The sequence below is a fragment of the Anomalospiza imberbis genome, chromosome 11 (assembly GCF_031753505.1).
Source record: "Anomalospiza imberbis isolate Cuckoo-Finch-1a 21T00152 chromosome 11, ASM3175350v1, whole genome shotgun sequence".
Classification (NCBI taxonomy): Eukaryota; Metazoa; Chordata; class Aves; order Passeriformes; family Viduidae; genus Anomalospiza; species Anomalospiza imberbis.
This window is the reverse complement of record NC_089691.1, coordinates 6,569,743-6,589,080: the sequence shown is the minus strand read 5'-3', so window position 1 is coordinate 6,589,080 and position 19,338 is coordinate 6,569,743. Positions and strand designations below refer to the sequence as shown.

At 39.7% G+C, this 19,338-nt stretch overlaps 1 protein-coding gene across 8 annotated transcripts in view; it reads left to right on the top strand.

Moving 5' to 3' along the window:
• The window catches only part of DOCK3 (dedicator of cytokinesis 3), a 186,078-nt gene that overhangs the window by 25,723 nt on the left and 141,017 nt on the right, over positions 1–19,338 (top strand). For all 8 annotated transcript variants that reach the window (XM_068201612.1, XM_068201611.1, XM_068201615.1 and 5 more), the window contains exons 3-5: positions 2,169–2,209; positions 4,052–4,107; positions 6,359–6,455. In XM_068201612.1, the coding sequence (XP_068057713.1) occupies positions 2,169–2,209; positions 4,052–4,107; positions 6,359–6,455 (194 nt within the window). The remainder of the gene's footprint in view (positions 1–2,168; positions 2,210–4,051; positions 4,108–6,358; positions 6,456–19,338) is intronic.

The window sequence follows — 19,338 nt, the reverse complement described above, 5'->3', positions numbered from 1 at the left end:
TGCCAGTTTTGCTGGCCAGTGCTGTTCTGTAAAAGAAGAGTTGCCTGTGCAACACCACTGCTTTCAAAGTGGTCCGTGTGGAGTAGCAGAAATAGTTTCCTTTGAATTTGGTGCAGAAATACCTTGGAATCTCGGTTTTACAGATGTATGGATCATTTTCCACAGACAAGGAGTGCAGTGTTACTCAGCCCTGACAATAAATGATTGGATGCTCTTTAAACCAGACTCAGTGTGAGGGGAGATTTAGAGACATGGCTTGGATGAGCTGGGTGATTTCGCAGGGCCCTTCCTTGCCTGTTTTTCACAGCTATGTAAACACAGAGCATGTAAACTTTGAACATTTGTTTTGGAATGAAGAACAAAAGCTTCAGAAATTAGCTAGATTTTTGTTTACTACCCTGCTGATCTAGATTATTAATGGTCACCCCCTTTACTGGGTTTTGTTTTTTTACAGGTCTGTTCACAAACTTGGATAAAACCACTTTTTTCCCCATTTACCAAGAAATTTGTCATTCTGTTTGTCTTAGAGCTTAAATGTCTGGTTATTTCTGAGGTACAGACTGTATTTAATATTAGTAACAGTGAATCACAGGATAAATGCATTTATTTTTTCTGTGACCTTAAGAATATGCAGCATCTGTTGCTCAAAAGCAGGTGTGGGCACAGTTGTGTGGAGTTCTAGAAATCACTCATGTTAAGGATCTGTATGTGTTGTTTGTGCATTTATGTTTATGTTTATATGATTACTGTAAAGTTTGATCAATTAAAATGAATTCAAAACAATGGTTTATTTTTAAAATATAAACAATTATTTCATAGGAAAACAAATCTTTGTGTTATGTCCTATCGTCATGAGAAATACGTGTAACGAAAAAGATGGATTTTAATTTTTACATTTTTTCTGTACTAAGGTTTGCAATTGTCTTGAATTCATCAGTTATTTTATTTCATATTGACTTAGATTCCCTTTTTAAAACAAAATAGAAATTCAAGACTATCAGGCTGTCTTTAATGCATATTCAAGGCCTTCTTCCCCACATCTGATCCTCTCATTGAGACTCTCATTATAAATCAGCCAAATCAGAAGTTGTTTTTCTAAGAGAGACAAAATACCCAGGTACTCTGTTCTGTTCTTCTCTATTCTGCATAGCAAATTACTGGCAGGTTTTGCCAGTGCAATTTAAAATAAGGGAGGGAAAAAGACAGTAAGTAGGTAGTCACTGGGAAAATGAGGGGACATTTTATGGGACGTGGATTTAGCTGATGTGAAGTGTTGGCAGGTGAGGGCTGTGCCTGGCTGACACTGCCTGCAGCTCTCTGGGGGCTGAACTTGGCTTGGCCTGGGCCAAGTTTGCCCAGGAATTTGGGGTGACTGGGGAGGTGCCAGAAAGGCACCCACTGTCCCCCTGCAGTCCTGGGCTGTTCAGGCTCAGCTCCAGAGTGTGCTGCCTTTCCACTCCTCACCTGGCTGAGGTTTTCAGCCCCTTTATTCGCAGCTGAATCCTGCAGTGACACCACTGTCACCTGTGGGAAGCAGCAGGAACTGGGTTCTTCTGTTTAACTTGCAGCTTTAGCAGCTTTGTGTTTTACTCCTCATTTACTTCTCTGTCTGGAGCTGTTTCCTGATGGGGAATACAAGAATAATAACGGGCTGTGTAAATTAGATCCTAAAGCCTGTTCTCTACTCAGACATATGTAAGACCAGACTAATGCAAAGAATTTATATTTGTGTAAAGCACATTAGAAATGTATGATAATGGCTTTTACAGGTTTCTGAAGTCTGGAGATTTTGTGAAGATAAACACTGCAACAAGACTCATGTGCCAGCCTGGAAGAAATGTTCAGTGCAGACTCTTCCCTGAGTGCTGAATGAATCTTTGCCACAGTGACTAAGGATTGTTAGTATGGGAACTAGCTAATCTACTTTTATTCCTGGTGGAAGAAACAAGAGCATTGCTGGTTGTTAAGGGTTTGTCATTAGTGCAGAGCAAAAGAAAAGTAATTTTTACAAAACACCCTAATAAAAAAAAATCTTTTAAAAATTTCACCTATGTGAGGCACAGCTGGTTTTTTAGATTATCTCAGTAACTGCATAGCTGAAGTCAGTTTGCATCTGTGTAAAGACAGCAGTGCCACAAATAATTATAATGTGTTTTCTCTGGTTTCAGGTTGGTACAGAGGTGTTTCCATTAAGAAGCCCAGTGTCAAGGTAAGCATGAATACATTTGTTAATCTAATGGCAGATTAAATCTATTTTACTCTTACAATCCAGTAAACTTTTCATTTTCCTTCTGTAACTTTTTTCCTGTGGGAGGATTGGATTTCTTTTTAAATTGAGTGATACTCATTAATCACTCAAAGGATCAGAAACCTTCCTGACGTGTAACATGTAATTTTTTCAACATTTATAAATCTCATCCAATTTGATCCTCTCCACCCTTCTCCCCTAAGAAAAGCATAGGTGGGTGATATTGCATTGCTTAAATGCAGCATTTTAAAGAACACATTTAATAAGTTGAATTATTAATCTAAGACAACTTTGAAAAAAGTCTGTTGAAAAAGGATTTTGTAAGATATTGGGGTAGTTTCAGATTTTTGTAGTTTAACCATTTGATTTGATTATTTGCTTTTTTTTTTTCCCATTGCTTTTGCTCTTGGAGAACTTTTTTGACTGTTCTGGTATGATTGTTTTTGTGAGGACATCTAAGTTTTTTTTAATGTTTGTATCCAAACATGCTAATGGGTGCTTCTATATGATCTTCACTTTATTATCTGTTGGTTTAAATATTGCTTGTATTTAAAGAGAGAAGAGTACCAGATCCCCCATGTTTACCTAATACCTATGTGTTGTGGAATGTAAAATTACCTGTGTTACATTGTCATGACTATAATACTCTTTTAATGAAATGTCTGCAGTCATTGTGTGTGCTGGCACTCCTGCTTGTGTGTATGTTCAGTTCTGATAGGAGAGCCCTTCAAACCTTCCCTGGTTTCTTAGATACCAGAAATAAGCAGTATTAACTACAAGTGGACCAAACAAGGAAGTGAAGTATCATTTCTTTTCTTTCTAGATTTTCATGTGGCTGGAAGCAAGCACATTCACTGTTTTCCTGATGAAGCCATTCCTCTTAGATTCAGCTTTTTTCCTTGTATAATTTTAGTCTTGCCTATGAACAAGAAGGAATTTTCCTTAGCATTTGGAATCTTGTGTATTTAATATTCCTTTCAACCTGCCCCCCCTACCCCAGATTTTTCTTTTGAAATTGCATGGTTTAAAAGCTCTAAAAAGTGAAAGCCCACACTTGATTGCTGACATTTTTTCAGAGGCTGTCAGCTGGTTTTTAATCCAAAGATTTCCAATGCTGCTTCTGTATTTCCCAGTGAAGTGCAGGTTGCTGTTCTTACACACGGACAGACTTTGCTGTTAGGATTCAGGGCTGTGTGCTTTACAGAGAATGTGGAACACTGGGAAATGGTTGGATTAAATTACCTCTTTTCCCCATGTCTCAACACACAAGAGCACAGTGGCACAGGCAAGGTCAGAGTCCAGCCCTCATGGGAAAAGCAAAAGATAAATAACTGGAGGTGTCCCAAGTGGGTTTGAACAGCTTTTCCTTGTAAAGGGAGAAAAACTGACAGCTCCAGGGTATGCAAGTAATAGAATACTTCTGTCCTTGGGGGTTCAATGCAAATTTGATGGTGGGCTTTTAGTTTTTATTTGATTTGTCTTTTTAAGCCTCTGTCTGTGTCACTCCTAATCAGCATCAGCCTGCTCTGGGAGCTGCAGGTGCTGTGCTGCAAACTGCAGAAGAGCCACTTTTCTGTTCTTCCCAGGTGGAGGTTTGGTCCAGTGTGCTGTCCTGGTCTAAGACAGACTAAACCAGCCAATTGTTACCAATCTGAATGTAGAGTTTTGACTGGCAGCTTTGACACAATGGTTGTTTGGGGGGTTCTTAATAGATATATTGGCAGTTATTTATTGTGGCTTAGGTTACCAATGCTGAAAACTGCAAATGTATTTTTCTAATGGACAGATTTTTTTCTCTTGCAGGGGATTTTTCCTGCAAATTATATTCACTTGAAAAAGGCAATTGTCAGTAACAGAGGGTGAGTATTCTTCCTTCTCTTTAAGAAGCTACAGTGCTTTTTATCTAGAAGGGAAAGAAAGAAATAATTATTGAAGCTTACAGAGATGTTTTAGTTCATTGTATCTTTTTTTTGTGTATGAGGGCTTGAAAATTAAATGTAATTCTACAAAGTTGGGGGTTGGTTTGTTTGTTCTTAATATAGCAAGAATCAGGTCTGATGGTTACTCTTTGCTTTGGCTCATAAAATTGCAACTTTAGAGGTACCATCTGAAACACATGCATTTAAAGAACTCTACTTAAGTAGTCTTCCATTTCTGCTTGTTCTCTCACTGGCAAAGTACTGTATTTTCCTATTTGTTATGGAGGCACCAATCAGTAGACAGCTCATCTCATTTACCTACAGATTTGCAGAGTCAGAGCTGTGTTACCTTGAATGTTTTCCAAAGGATCCGGCCCTCCCCACCTCACCCAAAGAGTGACTGAAGTGCCCTGCTGAAAACTTCTGCCCTTCTCTTTCTTTGTATTCATGTGTTGCTGGCAGTGGGTTTATTTCAGTTAATCTGAATAGCAACAATGTCATGTCAGGGAGGTTACTGACTGGGGGCTCTGGAACCGGCAAAGTTTCCTGTGAGATTGACTGAGACTCCTGAAATCAATATCTTGTGTTTTCACTGCTGCTTTTACTTGCATATTCCAGATAAAGGCTGCTGTGGGGAGATTTGTAATTGCAGTGTTTCAGACAGTGACCTGAGGCAACAAATTAAATGTGAAAGATAAAATGTATTAAATGGCACTTAGTGAACTACCTGCAGAAAAACAGGTGACTTCTGATAGTCTTGAATTGTAGATTTGTTCCCAAAGGGCCTCAGTAAGGGCAGTTGTAATAGTGATGCTTCACAAATTTGGGGTATAATAAAATGATATATGTTGCATAGAATAACCACTCCTAATGTGTACTCCCCTTAGGGGAAGGAGCAGTTCCCTGTGATGTGCAGTTAATTAGTCCTTGATGTTAGTTTAGAGTTTGTGAGGGGGAACTAGTTCAGATACTTATTAGGAAAGCTGATATACTGTTTAAAAGTATCAAAGCCTCGTGCACCAATTGATACAACAGAATGTAGTGCAGTTCTGAACCAGAGGGGTGTGGTTGTTTCACGTTTTGTTTGAAAATTCTTTATTTCACAATATATTTCAAGTGCCATTATAAGCACTTGTGAAATAACAGAGCATGCTATTGTTGGAGCTGGCAGGTAGCTGAACACCACAGAGCCACCTGCTTCCTGCCCCAAACACCCCCAGAGACTTACAGGGACTGTCCCCAGGGCTGGAGCACTCTGCTGTGAGGTCAGGCTGGGAGAGGTGGGGCTGGTCAGCCTGGAGAGGAGAGAGCACTGGACAGAGCTGCTTGTGGCCTTTCAGTATCTAAAGGGGGCTTGTAAGATGATGGGAACAGGGCTGTTGGCAGGGTCTGTGGGAATCAGACAGGGGATGGTGATGGGTTTACATTTAAGGAGGACATATTTTAGGCTGTGGGTAGTGAAACCTTGGCATAGCTTGCCCAGGGAGGTGGTGGCTGCCCCATCTCTGGAAGTGTTCAAGGCCAGGTTGTGTGGGGTTTGGAGCAAGTGGGACAGTGCAAGGTGTCCCTGCCCATGGCAGGGGGTGGAATGAGATGAGCTTTGAAGTCCCTTCCAGTCCAAACCACTCTTGTGGTTCTCCTTTAATGGTTTTGGAAAATCATTACCACAAAGGAACAAGTTTTATTCTTTTGATTAGAGGACAGATCACTCATATTTCATCTGCAATGTTGAGAAAGCTTTCTGGATAGGACAGGTTAGTAGACAGCAGGTATTTTGGGTAGTTTTGATATTGGCTAACATTTTTGAAGGGGGGAAGAATGGGTGGACTGGCTGAAGGAAGGGACCCAGATTGTGAAGGACCCCACTGTACAGGCAAGTTAATTTAACATGCTGTAGTAATGAAAACTTTTCATTGACCTTGATTAGAATGAAATTGTCTTTTGAACAGGTAACCAGGAAATGCTTCACATAAGCTTAATCTTGTGGAATATAATGGAGGAACAGTAGCTATGACTCCAGAGTTGTCCAGAGTTGCTTCAGTTTTACAACAGACAAAATGATCTCCTTAAGATATTCTCCTTATGTTGAACAAATTCACGTTCTGGAATTCTACAAATTACTGTGCTGTCATATTTATTTTTCTACCTTTTCCAGGGTACATTTCCTAACTTCCCCCCTCTTTTTCTACAGACAATATGAAACAGTTGTTCCTCTTGAAGATTCTGTGGTGACTGAAGTCACAGCGACGCTGCAGGAATGGGCTGTGCTCTGGAAACAGCTGTATGTGGTAAGAGCACTGCTCCTCTCCTTGCACATCTCTAATACCCTGGGAGAAACGTTGCCTGCCTTCGTGCATTCAAAGTCCATCAGAATCAATACCAGAATTGTTGGATTCCTTGTATTTAATGGGGGTTCCCTAACTGCAGAATAATGGATCACGTGAGAGTCACGTGGACTGCACTGGAACTTTCTGCAGTTCTTAAATTCTACCTTCAGATCTGAAAATTTCCTTGTTACAAAAAAAGGCAACAATTTTAAAGGCTATTAAGTATGTAAGAAATAATATAACAGATAATATAATAGGATATAATACTTTTGCAAGTCCCATCAAAGACTTCAAAAATTATTTAGCACAGTTTGTAAGTAGTTGTTTTAGTTCTAGAGTCTGAAAGGAGAACTCAAACTATGGGAAGTTTTGTACAATTGTTCCTCCATAAATTAGAAGTAGACACTAGCATAAGTGCATTGAGTTTTATACACATCTTTTTTATATAATTTTCAGTTGCTGCCACATAATGTCTCCTACTTCTGCTTTCATCCCTCTTCTTTTCTTACATTTTAATAGCCAAAGCCCATGACACAGCAGATAAAAAACTTGAGCATTTGAAGATATTTTTCCTGGCTTTTATTTTCTGTTTTTTAGCTTAGTAATTGCAAGCCTTAACTGTAGGATTAGGATCAAGAACTGTAGGTGGTCTAAGCTTGCGTTTCCTTCCTGTCCTTTAGAGAAATACCTCTACACACAGCTGCAGGGAGCTTTGTTTCCTCATTTAAACCTGCAGTGACAACAGTTACATGTCTAGGAAACCAACCCAGGAATGATCCAGTGGAGTGAGTCTAGTGCATCTCCAGCATAACCAGCTGTGTTCTGTGCTTCAAAAAGCAATCAACTCTTATGAACTCTTATGAAATCATAACTGGTCCCAGTTCCTCTGTGGGGTCAGATGTCCCTGGAGGCATTTTCTTGGAAAGGAGGATTTGATCTAATGGAGGAGGGACAGGGAACATGGTATATGTCATGTTTTATACCACTCTTTCCACCTAGTACTTCTCCTTTTTCCATTGTATAGATATACCTCCCTGGGTATGGGAATAAAGTGATGTTTTCTGTTTTCTTTCTGTAAGATTTTTTTTCTCCCCCTCTCCCCAGTGTCAGCTGAAGATGACAACAGTAATATTGGCAGTGGCATTAAATTGGAAAAAGGGGAATCATTTTACCTACAAATGAGCTAAGCTTCCTTTCTACTAAAGTATTTCTTTTTTATTGTTAACACCAGTTCCTTGAGGGGAAGGAGAGAGAAAGCTCTAGCTATAAACTTTCATTTAGTGATTTTCCTTTCTGGGACTGCTTTCTATTGTAGCTCATTATATTTCTTATAACTTTGCACAAAACATTATTGTATTCTTAAATAACAGGGGAAAGAATTTACTGTTCTCATAGAACTTTGGAAGGAGGCATCTGCTCCATGATGAAGAAATAGGCAGAGCTTCTGGGCAGAAAACACATTGTTTTGTGTTGTGGGTTTTTTTGTCCAAAAACTTACAAAAAGTTAAAAATTCTAATATAGAAATAATGACGGAATTGTTTAGATTAGAAGAGACTTCTTGAGATCATCAGCTGCCTTCTCAAGCAGGGTCAGTGCCAGGCTGGCAGGACTGCACCAGCCATGTTTTGAGTTCCTTCTGAATGGAGATTCCCCGGCTCCCTGGGCCGAGCTGCCAATGTTTGAGCACCTTCAGTGATTTCTTATCTCCACTGATGCAGTACCAGGGCTTTTCTGGCAGAACAATTTACACCATTGTTCAGTGGGTAACAGATATTTGTCCCATCTGTGGGCTGTACATTGGAAGCCTGAGGAAATGCACTGAGGTGCCTGTGGCAGAGCTGGGACTAGAATTTTATCCTTGGTGTTCATGCTGGAAGCTATGTAAGGACACACCTTAAAATATATTGAAAGACTAAATGGAAGTCCTTGTTTGTTGTTGGATCAGCACCAGCAGAAATTTTTATTATTCCCAAACTGTAATAAGAATCATCTAAGAAATGTAATTGATGTTATTTATCATGCTGCTGTGCCTAGTCAGCTTTGTAGAAACATTTCTTACTGTAGGGGAAATTGAAGTGCTGGTTGTTGCACAGACATTTCAGTAGGTCAGTGCCAGCAAAGGGCCCTTCACTGGTCAGTGGGGCTACCAAACAATGTGAGCAGCCTCTCTGAACATCTCTAAATAGGCTCAAAGGTACATCTCATGCTTTTTGGTGAACTCCCTGCCTGGATTATGGTTTGAAAGACCAAGTTTGTTTCAATTAAAAAATCCCAGCAATTACCTTGTTGAGGTGCATTGTAAGGTTTGTGTTTGTCTCTCAGTGAAACAATGGGAGCTGGGATGTAATACCCAGGAAGCCTGCCGTGATTAAAACGCTGCCTGGAGAGGGATGTTATGTTGTTCCAAGATAAGGAAGTTCTGCTGACAGAAAATTGGAGGGAGGAGGGGAGCTGTGAGGAGAAATGAGAGGGTGAAGTAAAGCACAGCTTTGAGACAGTTGCAGAAAATTAGTTGGTGCAAAATATTGGGAATCTTCCTCATTTTCTTCTGACCACAGAGAGCCCGTGCTAGTACAGGGAATAAACTGTGCGTGGGGAAGCTTGAATGGGTTTGAGTTACAGGAGTTGTGCAGCAATCTTAGTTTAGATTTCTGAGAAATATATATTAGAAAGGTTAGCCTGAGATCATTGCATTGCACATGGCTGTGATATTCTTTAAATTCCTGCTATCAAGGTGAAAGCCAAGTTTCAGTCTGAGGAGGAAAAGGCATTTGTCCGTAATGAGTTCACAGAGAAAGGGCTGTGCCTGAAATGAATTTGAAATAGGAAGTTGTATGATGTGTTGTTTGCTTTACTGTGATAACAAATTATGCCCTGAGTAGTTGGATTCTGATCATATAACTCTTTAAATGCTGACAAAACAGCAAGTTTTTTTGAAAATGCCGGAGGTTTTTCTCCAACTGGAAAGCAACACAAATAAAACTTGGATGGAAACTATCAGAATCTGTTATTTATATTGGATGGGATTTTTAACAAAAAATGTTAACCTTGTTAAAAATTCTATGCCTGCTGAAAAATCATCTATTTTTAAATAGATTGAGTAATCAGGAATAGAACTTAAATATTTAAAGGCAGTAAAGATGATAATACTTTTATGGTTCTGGGGACAGATTTTTAGCAGGGCCTATAGCAGTAGGACAAGTGGTAATGGTTTTAAATGAAAAGAGGTCAGATTCAGACTAGATACAAGAAAGAAGAATTGTACTGTGAGGGTGGTGAGGCCCTGGCACAGGTTTCCTGGAGAAGCTGTGGCTGCCCCATCCCTGGAAGTGTCCAAGGCCAGGTTAGACAGGGGAACTTAGAGCAACCTGGGACAATGGAAGGTGTCCCTTCCCATGGCAGGGGGTGGAGCTGGGTGAGCTTTAAGGTCCCTTTCAACCCAAACCATTCCGTGATTCTATGTGAAGAGCACGTTTTCCCCTATTTCAATATGTAATCTGTTTGCAGACAAGGCAATGTCATGCCACTGGAAAATGGAAAGCAGTTCTTTGCCTTCTGATCTGTATCCAGGCTGTATACTGTATCTAGGCTTCAGAGATGAGCGCTGAAACAATGAGATTTAGTAGCTACTTTCTGGCAAAAAAAAAGCTGCTGTTCTATTTGACCTACTTGGTTTGGTTTTTCCTGCTTTCACTGCTATTGTAAAAATCATTAGGAGGGAGTTCACTATGAGTGTGCATCTCAGCATTTAAATTCAATACTACATAGCCACTAGAGTTGCTGGTAATGTAGGTAGGGTTACTGCTAACCACAGCTGGCCAGATGTGTGTGTGTTTGCACACACTCATGTGTTTCACTACTGTCAGTAGGTGCACAGACCCAGGATCTTGTGGTGGTGTTTTGCCTGGCTCCAATACTCTGTTGTTCCTTAGATTCATTTGGACACCATAACTATGTCCTTCCGTGAAAGCCTAAGAAATGTAGAAGAGGGGTTTACTTAATGTTTCCCAGTATTGCAAAGGCAATAGGCAAAAGATGCCAGTGATTCCCTTCCCCAGTCCTGTACTTAATTTGGAGTGGAGGAGAAAGGAAAAGTGATATCATCAGTGTGCCACTGTAAGCAGCTGAGCCTGTTCTTGTGCCTACTCCAAAGGGACGAGGACGAGGAAGAGAGAGCAGAAAAGCAAGAAAAAACCTTGGGGAGACTTGTTTAGGCACAGAGGTGAATAAAGATGCAAAATTGCATTTGTTACAGTGAAATGGGTGTGTGCAGCTCTCAGGTAGGTGCCCACACCAGTCTACTGACTTCTGTTGAGACATCAAAATGATACCAGTAAGGTTGTTAAGTTTTTCTCTTACCCTGTATGTGTTGATAAGATTTGTTATTTTTATACTACTTCTAAATAAAGGATCTGCAAGTTCTCTGTAAGCTTCTGTTAATTAGGTCAAACAAGACTCCTGTGAGTTTTTAAGTCAGCTAAGGAGATCACTGAAACTCACTGTTGGTGCACAGTAGCTATTTTAACTGTAAAAAAAATTCCTCAGAGTCTAAGATGTGATGTGAGGACTATTTCTGTTGAGAGAGCAGATGACTGTGGAGAGACCAAACATAATTTCCCAATTTAGAGTTTGGTGAGATCAATAACATTAATTTGCTATTTTTATGCAAGGGGGAGCAGGGGATGTGTGGAGTGACTTCTTGTCCACTTTCAGGAGTAAGACCTAATGGTGTTGGGAATAGATGGAATTTTTGCCAGCTCAGTGTGAAACCAATTTCCCATTGGCTCCTTTTAAATTTCCTGAGGGATCCTATTAAGGAACAGAGTGGGTAGCAGGACTTGGTGCAATTGCAGCTATGTGATTTGGTGGTTTGGGGTGTCCCTAAAATTGAAGCACTAGTTAAATCTCATCTTGAAAAATGCCATTCACTGAATCACTAAGGTAGTTTACTCTTATAGGGAGTGTTCTAGGAGACATTTTTATTCAGTGAGATCTGCTTTGCTCCGCATCTGATAAAACATGGAATTGCTCATGCATTTTCTGAAGTATGTAGGCAGAAGAAAATGTGACATGACCTAAAATGGATGTGCTGTATCAGAAAGTCTCCCTTCAAGGAACGGAATTTCTTCAAGTCGAGGCTGAGCATATTAAATACACTCTTAAATTCTGTGCAAGCAGACTCCTGGAAAGATGAGATATTTGTACCAAGGCAGATGTACAGAAACAGTATTGAGTATTGGTTGTATACATGGCCCTCTTTCCTCTTTCTGATTTTCGTGTCATTTTCAAGGTTACCTTGAAGGAAAATTCCTTTAGGATGATTGTTCAGGTTTGTGAGTCGTTTTAAATGAATCTGAAGAGCTTGTCTGGCCTCAGTTGACATTAAGAGAGAGAGACTCAGAGTTGTCACTTTAGAAGACAGGACTCTGGATGATAGTGTTCAGCAGTGGTATGGATATTTTTATATCTTTCTGTGTTTGGAGTGAAGGATGAATCTTAATGGAGTGACCAGGAACTCAGATGGGTGGCTGGGGCAGCTGATAGTCTCATTAAGTGCTGCACAGCGTATAAGGGAAACTAAGAGTAAATATTTCCACTTCCAGGAGCATCTAGTTCTTCAGTTCCTCAGAGGGAACAGTGCACTGAGAAATCATCTCATTGCTTAGCAACTGAATCTGAGGCTTTTAGCAGATTTGTTATTTGATTACTAGAAAACAGTTGAAGATTTTTTCGATTGGGTTGTGATGGGCGTGTGCAGAATGATTTGGAGAATGCAGAATAATGAACACTTCAGCATTGTACGGTGGATATTTTTATAATTCAGTATCTTTACTCATGGAGGGGGAAGCTGAAGATAAACCATGGAATGTTACAGGTTGGGAGTGACTTTGAAATATCATCTGGCCCAGCCTTTTGTCAGAAAGGGATCCTACATGGGATTATGTAGCACCCTGTCCAAATCCAGTGAGTGGTCGTTCTTATTGAAAGGCATTTCTTTCTTACATTGGGATAAGAACTCCTGGTGCAATTTCCACCCATTGCCCTTTGTCTTCTCCCTGTGTCCTTGTGGACAGAGAGCAGCCTCCATCCTCTTAGGGAGGCTGTGCTGGTACTGCAGTACAGGGATGGGATTCACAGGGAGAAAGGACTCAGCTGCTTTTGCCTTTCCTCACAGCCAGGATCTCCAGCCCTCAGCTCATCTTTGTGCCCCTCCCCTGGACCTGCTCCAGTCTGTCCCATCTTTCTTGAGTTGTGGGGACCAGAATAAAGACCTCAATGTAGAAGTGTTACACTGTGATTTGTATCTGCTCATTATCTTAGGCAATTAGAAGGTTTTGTAGGTAAAATCGGAGACTTTGGTGCTGCTTAGGTGTGTTGGAAACTTGAGTAGAGTCCCTTCTCTTACTTTGTCAAACTGAGACTTGATTTTACATTGGTTTATTACCCATGGTTTCCTGGAGGTGTCATGACCTCTTTCTACATTTATTCCTTGGAAGACCGGTATTCATGTAGGAATTACACTTAATATTTATTAGGTTCCTGCTATAAAATGCAATCCATTTCAGTACTCCTCTCCTTAGCACTAACTTGCTGAAGTTCAGTTCAAGTGCTTCATATTTTAAGGTTATAACAGGTTCCCATAATTATTATTTTTTCTTTCCTTAATTTTAAGAAATTTTATGTAGTCAGTCTCTCATAGTGATTTGTGGAAGACTCTGAGCTCTAAGGAATTAAAAGTAGGTGTAAGTTTTTAGGAGAGTAAAATAAAATTTGTTTGTAGCCAAGTCTTATACCATGAAAATCTGAAAATCTGTTATTATCAATTTGAAAGTTATTTTGCTTTGCAGAACACAGGATGTTATGGCAGTTTATTGGGTTTAAACAACAGTATGACAAGGAGCCATATATGCAGTACCTTTCATTTACTGCCACATACAGATTTATGGTATCATTTAAGATTATTAGGATCAACTAGACGGTTTTTATGTATTTTCAAACAAACAAAAGATTGACTATAAAACAAAAACTATAACCTATCAATCAAACTGTGTGGGAGGAATATATGTTTTGAGTTACCATGGAGATGGATAGATTTTAATAGATTTTAAAAGTAAAGACAGAATTAAATGTAAGTCACCTTCTGGTGTCCTTTGCAAGTCTCACTGTGACAAATGACATGCAGGGTATTTTATAACCTCTTGCTTTGCAGGGAAATGTTATTTAGTCCTTGATATGGGAGGTTATAATATGCTCTTTTATTTTGGTAAATAAAACAGTAGTTGTATTACTGATGCTGACATTCATGGCAAATTTTGTGAGGATTTGAAGAGGGTTTGTTAGATTAAATTTTTCAAGTATTAACTGGTTTATAGTTAACCAAGACCTCTTGCCTCTTTGAATAGTATCCAGTGTGCATGCTGCAGACAGTGCTACAGTACACATGTAAAGTTCTTGTGTGATATTAAAACATGGGAATTTGACTTTATTGAATGCTGCTTTAAGACCAGCTGGGAAAAACCAACAAGGAAACAGAATTTATTCAGGGGAGACCAGTGGCTGACCTGCAGATGATTTCAAACAGTCTCTTTTGCACTGTAAACACACTGAATGTTGAATTGCATTAAGTAAAAGAAAGAAGGTTTTAATCAAAAAATTGAACAGAAATTTGAGAGTTTCTTCATCTGTCACAGAAGAAAAATCACCTGGGCTGGCTTAAGTCTGCTGATGTTACAGAATTGCATTTGAAATACAGGCAAGTGGTAGTGTGGCTGGAGTTTAGTATTCCAGAGATGTATTCTGGGAAAACACGGCGGTTTGGTTTGGTTTGGTTTTTAAAGAATAAAAAATTAAGAGTGGGGGATAAGGGCTGGGAGAGATTGGCAGTCTGGCTTTTTGGAGTGAGTGAGCAAGGTGCTGTGCATGGATAGGACTTACAAAGGAAAAGGCTGATCATCCCTAGTGGGTATTTACTGCAACTAAAAAGACAGTTTGGATTTAATTTCATAGAAGACAGAAATTGTTTTTCAGTAGAAAAGCAAAGAACATCTGTCCGTTTGGCAGCCTGGATGGCACTGTGGTCCATGTGGTATCAAGAAGTGTCCTTCAGTCTTATCCTGATTGATGCCACTTTCTGCTGTTTCTATCCTGAAGACAGAGAGAGAAAAAGACAACTCGCATATAACAATTGCAGTGATTAATAGTTATTGTAATTTAAATATATATATACACATAACAAAATTATATTTGTTTTCTAAGAGGTGTGGGTAGCAGAAAGCTTCACAGGTGAGAGGGGTAGAAAAATCAGTGTTACATGGATCAGTGTAGCACAAGTGGACTAAATCCTTTGTGACTGGGGTGACAGTGAGCAAACATTGTGGCTGCAGCAGTGGACAGCCAGCACTTGGCCTGCCAAATCTGATTACTCTGCATTGTTGCATTTGGCTGGAGAGGAGGCAATGGTTGATAAACAAACAGGAATAAAAATGCATCTCAATTTAACAGCTCAGTAGTAAACCTGGCAAATGGATAGATGATTAATTTTACATAACATATTAAGGTGAAATGAAAATATTTAAGATAATTGAAGACCTGTTTCTTCTTTCTTATTTCAGCTTCCATCCACATGATTGGATATAATGTAGGGATAATTGGTAATTGTTCTAGAGGTATAAGCAGGGTGACAAATGCAAACATCCAAGAACCAGAGAAATGCCAGTATTCCCAGTCCAGTCTACTTTGTCCCTAAGGGTTCTGATAAGAACTTCAGTCTCTCTGTAAAACCAAGGTAATGCATCTCTAGTCTTGCATATGTTTTCATAAAAATATTGTAAGTTTAAAGCATTGGGATGCTCAGTGTTACACAGAAATATTAGGAATGGAAAATATCTACCTTTATGGTAAGGTTTGAATAATTTTTAGTGAACTAAGCCCTAAGAACTGTATGTTGAGCCACAAATGGTAATGAAGCTCTGAATGGTTGTTCCTGGGTCAGTCAAAATAAAGAGAGGTTCTGGATGTGATCATGCAATCAAAAACTACTGTAAAGCACAGACAGAGGAAGCAAGGCTAATTTCAGTTGTTGTTTATCCACATTTTCTTGAGTTCTTGACTTTCTCTTTGGACAGGCTTATCACAGTTTTTTGGTGACTGTTGGAATGAAGAAGGGGAAAATTAATATAAATTGTATCTTTGGAAACTGCTCACATAATTTCTTAAATGGTGGTTGTTACATCTTATTTTTAAGTTAATAGTGATTAATGACCTTTGGAGAAATGTGTTCTGCTTTCAGAAATTCTTCTGTCTGTTTCCTAAAGCTTTATTGCTTAATATAAATTAATTGTGCTATGTTTCACACATAGAGATTGCTTAAAATAGAAGGAATGCACAGAAAGAAAAATTTAAAAATCGGGAGAGATTTCTGTGAGAGTACTGGAACTCAGCTTCTCACATTTTTTTGTGTTCATCTTCCTGTAAATTGCATGGTGGTTTTGTTTTGTTTTTAATTTAGAGTAGAGCCTTGTGCTTGCTGGTTGGTCATAGATACAGCTTTCGGTTCAGTCATAAAAGTTGATTAAATATCAAAAGAATACAGATTGCCAAGTTTGATTTCTAAGTCTTTAGTTGCTGTCACTGCCATCACTGTACTGTTGAGTGAGAAAGGTACTCTGATTGTATGCTTATCCCTGAAAATATCATACTGCCCTTGAGGGGGGAAAAAATCCCTAAGATGGTATGAAGAATTAACTCCAAAAGGTATTTAGGGCACCCTAACAGTTTATAAAACAAATACTCATTTCTTTTTACTGCCAGTGCTCACTGCCACTAATAGGTCAAGATCCACAGTGTTTAGATGAGATCCAATACATATTACAGAAAAAACTGTCACTGGAATAATGGAAAGCATAAATCATGTGTAGGATTATATTATTTTCTGATAATATACTTGTAGCTCTTTGTATCAGTGCCTTCCTGTGGATGTGGTCTGTAGTTTGTGTTGCTGCAACACCAATTCCTGCAGCTGCCAAGGGCACAGTGAGGGCTGGAGGTGCCTGAGTACTGCCCAGCCAAACCCTGCATCCCCAGGGCTGTGGCTGAAGGGCTTTGGGGTGTTGCACAGCAGCTGCAGAGACCCAGGAAATCCAGGAACCTCCCCTACTCTAGGGATGGGGTAGAAGTAATAGCTTTGGGTTCAGAGAAGTTTAGTTGCTTATGGAAATGGTATTTAAGGTCTACTCTTTGGTCAAAGTCTTACCCACAGCAGTTAAGATTGTGTGCTTTTGTGACTTGGCACAGGGCTTCCTAGGGCTAATATAACTATATTAATACTTTTCACTGTGTTTTGCTGAGCTGGGTGTGAGTTTTGCAATCTCCCTGAGCTGAAAGAGCTTCTCATAAATCTAGAAGATGCTGAGCCCTGAGTTCGTTATCTGAAGTGTGTGTTTGTTTCAGCAAAGCAACAGAAGTCCGAGTTCAAAGCCCTTTACTGAGCAGGGCAAACAGTGGTGTCTTTTATGTTCTTTGCTGTTCAGGCATTGGCTGTTTGATCTAAATTAGATTGTGGTTGATGGAGCAGATTTCAGTTTATTCTTTCTCAGAGTGGATGGGGGGGTTTGTGAATGCCTGTTCTGTAGTCTGTGCAGGAGGCATTCAGGAACAGAGCTGAGCCTGCATCCTGTCACAAGCACAGGGACACTTATTTAACACCTCTCTGGACTCTCCACACTGCTGTAAGGCAGCACTGTTGCTGAGAGGGGCGGTTTGTCCCCTGCTGTCCCCTCCTGCCTGTGGCATTGCCACCCTGCCCCTCAGGAAGCAGCAGTGGGGTGGGCACGGAGCGGCCCTGGGCGGTCACTTGGCAGCTGGTCTGGAGCCTGAGCTTCCCTGCAGTTTGATCCAGTGCTCAGTGCCCTCCCAGTGATGCTTATCAAAAATGCAGATTTTTGACTGTGATATTACTGAAAGTGTTTCTTTAATTTAAGAATAATTATCCCAGCCTTCTTTTATGAATTAGCTTAAGATCACTTTACTGTGTACAGGTGCATAAACAGGTGTTAAAGTCCTACAAGTGATCCTTGTGTTGTACATTTCCACATCTACTACTGACAGCGTGTAATAATTTTTTAGGGTAGGCCAGTAAAGATTTGAAGGTAGTAATTTTATATTGGGAATCCATCTCTGCCTTTCTCTGTGTTTCTTTTTCAGTAGTCTCAGAACTTGAGGTAATAATCAATAAAGTCTTTCTGGCCTGTATGTAACCTGGCAGGGTGTGCAGAGTGCACAGGGAGCTACCATTTTAAAGGTAGTTACACAGAGAAGTTAGCATTTTTAAGGAGTAAAGTATTAACATTTTTGGTATCAGAATTTTTGCTGTGACCTGAATAGCTCAAGTTTAATTTGAAGTGCTTGTGGCCAGTTACCTTCCACTGCAGTTTCTCTGCAGGTGAGATTCTGCCCAGTGGGTGCATCGTGCTGGTAAATGCCTTTATTGGTACTGTCAAATGGACTTGTTACTTTCTCATTAAAGGGACATGCTTGGAAAGCTGCTTAGATGGAATTTAATGAAGTTCTAAAACATAGCATAGAATAGTGGCTCACAATACTAACAGAAAATTACCCTCTTTTCTGGGTAAACAGGGAAAGAGGAGCAGCAAAGGTTTCTTTGGAATCTTTCCGACTGTGTGTTCACTAATGAAAAGGACGCTGTAAAGAAAAAGGTGTGTGGCAGGTTTTCATGAAAGAGTTAATGATTACTGTAAATAAAAGTGTTAATTATGGAATAGTTGTTAGAATGGAAGAGAGGGAAGAGGAAAATAAGATTTTACTCACTGTGTGGATTTGGGGCTTTTTGTAACAACCAAACAACTTTATTGTATATAGGTATTACTAGTATTTTAATTTCATTTAAATGTATGTGATGATGGAAACTTTTGATCTTGGAAGTTATGGGACATGCTGGATCCTTAGAGAGATGTAGTATATCTTTATATTTCCCAAATATAATTTTTTACAAAAAGGAGCTAACCTGTCACTTTGAATTGGGAGGTACCTATTACATAAGATGTGCTTTTTTAGAAGACATCAAACCCTGTCACCTTTGTGGAGCACTCAAAGCCCTGTGCAGGGTGGCAGCTCAGTTCAGGCTAGCTCATCACTGTGCTCTGAGGACCAGCCCCCTGAGTCTGTCAGAACTCCTGTCAATTATTCAGTGGCCTCAGATATTCAACAGACAAAAACCCCGCCCTAAATATTGGCAAACTTTGATTTGTACTTTTATGTAGTGAGCTCAGCTATCCCATTTCTTCCACCTGACTCTTTCCCATCATCTCTCCCTTTATGTCTCATTTTTTACAGGATCCCAATCTGAGCTTCTCATTAACTTCTCGTCTCCCTTTCCCTGGTTCCCTGTCAGACACTTGCCAGTCAATGCCAATCTTTATTTTGATGAAACTTGATTGTGTTTTCTTTTTATTTCCTGAATTTTGTTGGGAACGGCTTGCTTTCCTAAATAACTCAGTTGTTGTGGTTTAGTTTTTACTTTAACTCTTACGAAAGAGGACAATAATAAAAATGTTGACTTAATTTTTCCTGCAGTTGAAAATTCGACTGGACAATTCGATTAGCTGACAAGGAGTGATGTGAAGAAATGTTGCAGTTATTTCTTGAAGAGGCAGAAGGGATAGGGAAATGGGGATATCCATTTGCCTTTCAAAAGGGGAAGATAATGTGACCAATCAAGTGCTAAGAAGATACAAACCAAACAATTCGTTTTGTGCCAGTTTTTGTCTGGTCCTGGTGTCACAGAACAGAAACAGAATGGCAGTTTGTTTTGGGGGAACTAGCAGC